Raw genomic sequence first — 9,553 nt, forward strand, 5'->3', positions numbered from 1 at the left:
TTATTGACTTGCTTTGATTGGAACATTTCCATGGCCTTAGAACTGTAAAAATGCAACTTAATAAATTCCCCCTTTTAAAAGCCACTCTCTTCTGGGATATTGCATTCCAGCAGCTAGCAAACTAGAATACGTACATTTAATTTTTTTAATTTTCATTTTTATTCAATGTTTCCAAATGTAAAAAAGTCAATTCTTACACCAATTATCTCAAAAAGAGAACACACAAAGTAATTCAAAGTGTGTACAACAATCATTTGCCTCCCTTCAGTGGTGTTGTTTTATACAATAGTGTGATCAACAGAAACTGAATGGCATGTGCTTGGTTGGAAAATGCCAACCTGTTTACAAAGCATGCAGGACAGTTTCTACCTCATGTTGGTAAGTCTTAATTTGCAATAATTGTTCTTTTTTGCTTTTTATTTGGGAGGCACATGGGACTGAAAAATGTTCAGCATGGGTCTGATGGATTGCTGTCTGCTGGCAGCCATGGCTAATGATTAATATGCTGGCATTTGTAACTCTGCTCTATAAAGCCATCATGTCCCTCACCCTCTATATGCAGTTGGTGGCAGGAGCTTGTATAACTGGATTCTTTGGCTCATTTATGCAAGTATGTGGCTTACTTCAACTCCACTTCTGTGGACAAAATGTCATCAACTACTTCTTCTATGACCTGTCCCATCTGATGACCTTGTCCTGCTCTGACACACTTCTTATGAATCATCATTTCTGTGGTCACAGTGGTCTTTGGATTTCCACCTGTCCTGGTTATCATGACATCCTATTGTTACATCATCGCCACCATTCTGAAGATCATTTCAGCTGAATAACAGTACAAGGCTTTCAACACCTGTGCTTCTCACTTAATGGAATAGACCACCCACTATGATGCAGGCACATTTGTGTCCAAGCTCTGATGATTTCCATTACCAAAAGAAACTGGTTTCTGCCATATACAACGTGCTGATCACCATACTGAATCCATTTTTCTATAGCCTAAGAAACAAGGAAATAAAAGATGCCCTAAATAGTTTTTGGCTAGACTCACTCAGCATAATGTTCTCTAGGTCCATCCATGTTATTATATGCTTCATAAGTTTATCCTGTCTTAAAGCTGCATAATATTCCATCGTATGTATATACCACAGTTTGTTTAGCCACTCGTCTGTTGATGGACATTTTGGCTGTTTCCATCTCTTTGCAATTGTAAATAACGCTGCTATAAACATTGGTGTGCAAATGTCCATTTGTGTCTTTGCCCTTAACTCCTTTGAGTAGATACCTAGCAATGGTATTGCTGGGTCGTATGGCAATTCTATATTCAGCTTTTTGAGGAACCGCCAAACTGCCTTCCACAGTGGTTCACCATTTGACATTCCCACCAACAGTGGATAAGTGTGCCTCTTTCTCCGCATCCTCTCCTAAATATGTGGAAGATGAGAATATTCTCCTGGCATAATTGATTATGGGGTATCTTTTAAGGCAAGAATGCGAAGTACACAATAGTGTCTGAAAATGTAAATGATAAAACTTATTACTTGAAATGGTTAGAGATGAGGGAGACATTTTTGATGGTTAATCTTTACAGGTATTTGTAGTTCATCCAAATATTTTATTGTAATAATGTTCCAGCCCTGTTCTAGGAAAATTTCCAAATTTTTTTTCTATGCTTATGACAACTACCATGCTAATTTTTTAACAGCGACTTTTTTTTTCAAGAGTCCCCATGATTTTCTTCCTAATTTTGGTTCATCTAAATAAATATTAGTTTCTGTTGGGGATTATTATCATAATTCCCTAGAGAGAATAACAGCTGAACCATCTTGAAGGGAGTACACTACCAGAGGAAAAAATGTGCTTCTGGTGACTTAGCATTTATTCTGAAGACCTTGTGCTTTCTCTTCCCTGAACAGGCCATAATGTAAAGGAGAGAAAAGATCTCCCTTAATCCTGCCCCAGTATCCCAATCCTCATGCAAATTGACAAACATCCTGACCTCCAATAAATTCAAGAAGTCTTTAATTTGGGGAACTTGGACAAACTTCAGAATGACTCATAATCCAATAAAATTATGTGCAAATGTAGCAAGAGGTTTCATTTTCTTCATGGGCCAAGAATCTAATTTCCCTTACATGTTCAAAGGAACCGCTGGCCAAAGGAGATCAGCAATCATTGACATAGAAAATCTAACTCTTATGTGTTTCTGAATTGAGGAGAGGCAATATGCACATGTGACAATGGAGCCTCCTGGCTCTTTCAAACTTGTCTTATGTCAGTTCTCAGAAGCATTCCTAGAGTCGTTCGATTGTTAAGTTATATACAAAGTTGTTATATATAATTCCTAACTATTGACAAATGGTGTTGGTTCTTCCAACCATCCTCAGCTCTAGTTTCTATATCATTCCAGGCAGTTTGTGAGAAAAGTCTGTTTACAGAAATGTCATCATTTCCTGATTACAGATCAAGTGAGTGATAGTTCTCAAGGAGATTTTAAAGAGCATCAGGGCCACCCTCCTTGTTTCATATGTGAGATCCAGTGTGAATCAGAGGCTTCTCCAAGCATCAAGTTAATATGAACTGATATTAACTGATATTAAACAGCCTGAGCAGAATCTTTCTGTTTTTCCACATAGAGAGGTGACAGTATATTCTTAACTTGCCTATCACAAGTCTCACATGTTTGCCAAATCTGAAAATAAAGCATGTCAGTAAATAATGTGCTAATGATGACTGCTTAATGTCTTTTCTCTGCAAACACAGCATGATCATATGAATATAAGAGGATTTTTCAGTTAAATTTGGCAATTTCATAAGGAATATGTAGATTAACTCTATTATAGTGATTTAATAAAATTGTTCAGCATCATAGTGAAAAAATGTAGAGATTGTACTTTTTCATTTTTATTTTTTAATAATCCCGTTTCCTTCTCTCATCTTTTCTTCAGTAGATAGCACCTTGCTGGTCCATGGAATGGGATGGAAACCACAACTCTTTGACCATGTTTTTTCTATGACTCTCAGATGAAAATGACCTGCAATTGATATTTTTCCAGTTCTCCTAGGGATCTACCTTATTACCTTCACCTGGAACCTGGGTCTTAACAGTTGAATCAGGATAGACTCCCACCTGCACACACCCATATACCTTTTTGGTTTTGTTTTTGGTTCCTAAAATTTGTAGATATAGGCCATTCTTCTATTAGTCCAAGGTTGCTTTCAGTCTTCTATAAAGATGAAAAAGATATCATTCTTTGCCTGTGCTACTCATTATTTTGTTCTGGCATGGATGGGGCTGGCTGAATGCTACCTCTCAGACCCCATGGCCTATGACAGAAATGTCACTGTTGGTGTCCCTCTGCAGCATGATTTCTGGCCACTGCAGGAAGATGTTTGATGGGGTATGTGTGAATGGTTAATTTAGCAAGTTCGTTGTCTCTTGCTTTCATCTCTACTTAGTGGGCAAAATGTCATTCAACATTTCTTCCATGAATTACCTCAGATTGTTTTCTCATCTTGCTTAAATCCCTTTATCAGCCAACTGCTTACTCATCCTGTAGCCATGTTTATTAGGCTTGGGTCTGTACTTATCCTCTCTCCCTATGGTTTCATTGCAGCTTCCATCCTAAATATTTCTTTAGTAAATTTCATACCAAGCCCCCCAATACTTGTGTCTCCCACCTGGTAGCTGTGGCAGTCTCCTGTATCTCAGCCTTCTCTATGTATGTGCATCCTAGCTCTAGGTACTCTGTGGAGCAGGACATGTTCTCTCAGTATTCCATGCCATCCTTATCTCCATGTTAAACCCTCTGACCTATACACTGTTTAACAAGGAGAGAGCAATAAAGGATAAGGAGTGAAAAAAATGATTTCAGTAAGAACATTATTTGAGTGGATATTATTTTCCTTATAAGGAAGATGGAAGTAAGAATGTATATGTGACTTTTACAGGTTACACAAACAGCTAAGCAGAGAGAAAAAGTGAAAACCTTTTTTTTTTCTTGATTCCTGGTGCCATCATGATTGGTTACTACCATCAAGGGATCTGTCTGAGGCAGTGACACTGATGTTGTACACAGTTTAAATGACCAGTCTCCTATAGTATAACCAAGGTAGATAAAACAGTAAAAGGTGATTATGCTCTGAGAAGAGTAGCACTGGTAGATATTGTATGTACAGAACTAAGAGAAACCCAAAGCACCAAGCATTCTGTGCCTCCCTTTCCTGATTTTCTTTATTTACTTTATATCCTTTTATTGTTAAACACTTGTATAACTTATATAAATTAGAATTATGATTAAAGTTAAATATATTGAAAACTAAAAGTGAAGGCTCTATTCATTAACCTGAAAATGAAAGAGAGAGAGAGAGAGAGGGTGACAGAGAGAGAAAGAACTGGATAAGGTGGAGGTAGAGGGAGACTTGGTGGGACTTGTCCCCAGGTACATTATTTCTCTACCTTACACCTTGAATCTATTGAAGGAAGGAAATTCTGAGAAAGAGATGGGTAACAGAAAGCATAGTAGAAAGTGGGTACCTTTGAAGTCAAGGTTAGGGAGATTTTGAAAAGCTAAGGAGAAGTCAAAGTTCAGCAATTTCAGAGTGTAAGTGGTCTGGAGAATGCTAGACCACCTCTGAATAGCACCTCTGAGCTGTGCAACACCTCAAGAAGGAGGACAGTTGAGGCAAGTCTAATGAGACAGGAAATGGAACCCAGAGTTCTGAACCCTCTACAAATTCTAATGCCTTCAGTTTGAGAACAGAACAGCAGTGCAACCACAACTGGGGACAACACAGAAATTTAGAGCCAGGGACCATAATTTAAAAATGTTTAACAAATCTATTTTTTTTACATGCTGGAGATTATGAACCAGGTTTCATACATATCATCTTATCATGTTTACCTGTGATACTTTATATAGTACTCCATTACAAATATTTGATGCTTTATTATTCCCATGAGAATCTGGCATTTGCAAGTAGAATATAGGGCATATTGAAGCCTGTCAGTTCTTCAGTGTAGGCGACAATCTATCACAAAGACGATGTATGGTCTTACTGAGCAAATAGATTTCCTCTGCTTCTACTATAACTAACATCACACTTTTGGTGTTGTTTCTTCAAAAGTGTCCTAAAAAACTGTTCATTTGAAATGATTGAATCATTACACTCCTTCTTAGGTTGAACGTATAAGTACAATATTATTTGTGTTCTTATTTCCTCAATTTCCTCATTTATGTACAAGACATAATGTCCTATCTGGTTTACAGGCTGCTGTGATAAGTGAATCAAGTAAAATATATGAGAAGATATTTGTATGCATCTATTTAAAATAAAAGTGATTTGTAAACACTGAAATAATATATTTATGTATATAATCGTATATATAATCGTAAATATTAAAAAATTGTATATATTATATATAAGATTATATATAATATATGAAATATATTATTTATATATATTTATATATATGGTCTGATATATAATCTTAAATATAAAAAATTTATATATATATATATATAATCTATGGTTATTGAGCTATACTACTAGCTACCAGTGGTATAGTGAGCAAATCCATTAGTTTCTCTGGTGTCAGATCTCTCTCTTGAAAATTGCGAGTATTGAACTTGACAATCTGTAGGTCTTTTCTAACTCAAATGACTTCAAAATGACAAACAATAGCCCACAATAATATCATGATAGAAGCACAGGGAAGTGAGGGAAGAATGCAGTAGGGACATGGAAAGTGGGGTATGAAACCTGTAGGGAGAAAAGCTCCATGACAACTCTGACACCAGAAAGTAATTAGCAGAGGAAGTTTGTTCCCTCTAATTGCCTTTTCTCCTTTCGCCTCTGCTCTTATCCATGCATTTAAGAGAGTCCTCCTTTGCATGAATCTCTGTTGCTATTAGTTGTTAGAGGACAGCTATTTTCATGCCAAAAGGACAGATCTTGGGGTGCAATAAGGCCCATGTGAAAAATTCCTTTGGAAAGGAAATGAGCAATTGTAACTTTGTATAGAACCCTGCGTTCTTGTGAGCTTTGGATTAAATTCAGAAGGCAGGAGCCAGTGAGGCCAGTGGATTCTACGTCTTCTCAATATCTTCCAGTAGAACCTATGTGGAGCATGGTTTCTCTTCCGATTATTTTTTGTGGAATCCTCACTTCCAAACACTCTACTTGGAACTCTTACTCATGTGCTGTTAACATCCATAACATAATTCTCTAAGAATTTTTTTATTGCATTCCAAACTTCGATGAAAGGAACAACATCAATATAAAATTTCAAGTGATACTCTCGGGTCAGGTAAGGGCTTGAATTCTAGTTTTGCAATTTCTTAAGGATGTGACCCTGAACTCTGTTTCTATCTGTTTTTTAACCTGTAAACAGGAAATGGGAGCCTCCAGAATTAAATGAGATGATGCTGTAAAACCTGACATACTGTAAAAGTTGGGCTAAATCAAAAATAATTTACTGGGTTTCAAAAGAAACTGCTAAGATTAAAAAAAAAAGGCTGTCTTTGTTTCCCAACTTCCTCTACTCTTCTTTTAATTTAATTTTTGCCCCTGAGGATTTTGTTTTTGAAATAATAATAATTTGATTTCCATTTAAGGACACAGCTTTGACTTCATAATTTTTGTGTAACAAGAGGCAAACTGAATCACTGTTCACATAATACTATATAATAGATATAATGAAGTACTCATGTATCATTTCATTAGATCTTCTTAAATTCTTCAAATATCTCTCCAGTGTCATGTTTGAAGACATTGAGGATCTGGAAACAATAAACCGGGGAACGCTGATATCAGAGATGTCCTCTCCAAGTACATGTAGTGTTGGTCCAACTGTCCCTTCTTACCTTCCTTTGCTTACATTGTTCTCACTAAGAAAAATTCCCTGGGTTCCTTTACCTCATTTTGAAACCAGCACATCCTTGAAAACTCTCAATGTCCTCATTAGATCAGGCTTGCAAAAGGTATCAGATCTATATTTTACTCCACAGTAAAATGTCCAAACAGTCCACAGTAAAATGTCCAAACATTTTTCATTTCAGCTGCATTTTCTTCTCCAAATTGCATGGTGAAACATGCAAAGGAATTAATCAAAGAAAGTGAGTATATACAGATTTTTTTTCTCTTTCATCTTTCCCACCAAATTTTAACAGAAATTCTTGGATAAGTTTCATCATGAATGACATAAACAATGCACAACTCCTCACTCTTATGGGTATGTTTCATTATATAGACTTCATTTAATTGTGGCTGCCTCTCTCACTGAATTTTATTTAAAAGTGAAGAACTTTAGAGCAAGTAATTACTTAACAGTTTGACTCATTTTCACTTAATTGATTACTATTAATCCTAGCATAGTTGGAATTGTCAGCCATGGGGGTCTCTAAGCCAACTACAGTTGAACAGTTATGATGTATTGAACTGTGTTTGATCATTTAAATCATTCCTCTTAAAACTCTCCCATAACTCTGCAGTTCAGGGGATCTTATAGGTTCCACTTTAAGTCCTGGGGACATGTTCATAAAGAGAGAGCATATGACCCAAAACTCAGCTTAGCAACAGTTATATGCCATTATGCCATAGGCAAATGCCCTAACATTTAGACAATAGTTGAGGCCAGTAGTGAACTAAACTCATGCATCTTTAGAATGCTTAATATTAAGACCTCCATAGAGGATTAGTTCAATAAATTTACTGGGTACACATGGTCTTGCCATACCAAATTTATCAGAACTAAAATTTATGATGTTATTTTTCAAGCCAGTTTGCAGATGTTGTATTAAATATATTTGTAGTGGTTTGGAAAGTTGCTGTGAAGTGGGACAACAATCATTTTCAAGAATAAAAAAGGTATTTTAGAAATCTCACTGAAAATCTAGAAAAGAAGGTCTATTTCAAAATTATTGTAGGAAGATGCCACTTACACAGGTATGATGATAAAATAACAGTTATATATTGATTTAAAGTTCTTTAAAAACATTTAATTCAACCAAAGATCTCTACCTTATGCTTAATAATCATTGCATTTATAAGAGAAGAGCTTTTTTTTAAGCTTCCATTTAAGTTTTTCAATATCACTCTTAATTCTCAAAGGAGCACATAAATTATTTTGGATCTTAAAGTACTGAGTAGAGAGTTCTTGAATACTTTGAAATTAAAAGATGGATTCTTCTCATCAGAACAGCATCAAGGTATTTATTTTCAAGAGATAAATTGAGGAAAAATGATATTGTCATAGTACTAACTCAGCAATTATTTCATTGTTTTCTTTCTGATTTTAGAAGGATTGAGTTAATGACTCTAGAAGGAAATAGTACAGAGATAGCCTATTTCATCCTCCTGGGATTCTCAGATTTTCCCAGGATCTTAGCAGCACTCTTTGTTATATTCCTGGTGACCTACATCACAACTGTGACCTGGAACTTGTGTCTCATCATCTTAATAAGGATGGATTCCCACCTACACACACCCATGTATTTCTTCCTCAGTAACCTGTCCTTCATAGATATCTGCTATATTACCTCCACAATCCCAAGAATGCTCTTCAGCTTTTTCCAGAAGCAGCAAACAATTACATTTGTGGGCTGCATGTTTCAGTATTGCATCTTTTCAACCATGGGACTGAGCGATGGTTGTCTCCTGACAGCCATGGCTTATGACAGATATGCTGCTATTTGTAAGCCACTGCTTTATTCATCCATCATGTCACCCAGCCTCTGTGGTCGGATGGCATTTGGAGCCTATTTGGCTGGACTCTGTGGTTCTCTATCCCAGTTGTGTGCCTTGCTTCAGCTCCACTTCTGTGGGCCTAACGTTATCAACCACTTCTTTTGTGAATTGCCTCAATTGTTAGACTTGTCCTGCACTGACACCTTTTTTGTACAAGTCATTCTTGCTATATTATCGATGACCTATGGGATAATAAATATTCTAATTATACTGATATCTTATATCTACATTGTTTTGTCCATCATGAAGATCACTTCAGCTAAAGGCAGGTCTAAGGTTTTCAATACTTGTGCTTCTCACATGACAGCTGTTTCCCTCTTCTACATATCAGTTATCTATGTCTATTTGAATTCCAGCTCTGGTGGTTCTTCCAGCATTGATAGAATTACATCAGTCTTATATAATGTGGTAATTCCTATGTTGAATCCAGTGATTTATAGCCTGAGGAACAGAGACATTAAAGATGCTTTGAAGAGGTTGCAAAAGAAGAGAGGATACTTCTAAGTCACAATTGTGAGATAAGTGATAGATTTGGCAACTCAGAAGCAATCACCTTAACCCACAATATTATGCATTCAAATGGTAATTAATGAAATTCATAAAGCTTATATATAAGGACATAATTTGAAACAATTAATATACCATTAAGGACAAAAATAAGAGGTGATACTACAGAAGTACCTTATCTTTAAGTCCTAGGGGTTCATTATGTTTATTCTACTTCTAGGGAGTTCACTTTATTTATAAATCTAACCACAAGCATTTGTGAAACCCAGGGTTTAGAAGTCCTTTTGCTTCCTATTGCCTC

At 36.1% G+C, this 9,553-nt stretch overlaps 1 protein-coding gene and 1 pseudogene across 1 annotated transcript; both read left to right on the forward strand.

Annotated features, from left to right (window-relative positions):
- The first annotated feature begins 453 nt into the window (after positions 1-453).
- Positions 454-2,576, forward strand: LOC143645563 (olfactory receptor 5AN6-like; annotated as a pseudogene).
- Positions 2,577-8,310: 5,734 nt separating this feature from the next.
- Positions 8,311-9,249, forward strand: LOC143645564 (olfactory receptor 5AN1-like). The gene has a single exon (XM_077114850.1). It carries the CDS (start codon positions 8,311-8,313, stop codon positions 9,247-9,249), a length of 939 nt encoding a protein of 312 aa, XP_076970965.1.
- The last annotated feature ends 304 nt before the right edge of the window (positions 9,250-9,553 follow it).

The sequence above is a fragment of the Tamandua tetradactyla genome, chromosome 9 (assembly GCF_023851605.1).
Source record: "Tamandua tetradactyla isolate mTamTet1 chromosome 9, mTamTet1.pri, whole genome shotgun sequence".
Classification (NCBI taxonomy): Eukaryota; Metazoa; Chordata; class Mammalia; order Pilosa; family Myrmecophagidae; genus Tamandua; species Tamandua tetradactyla.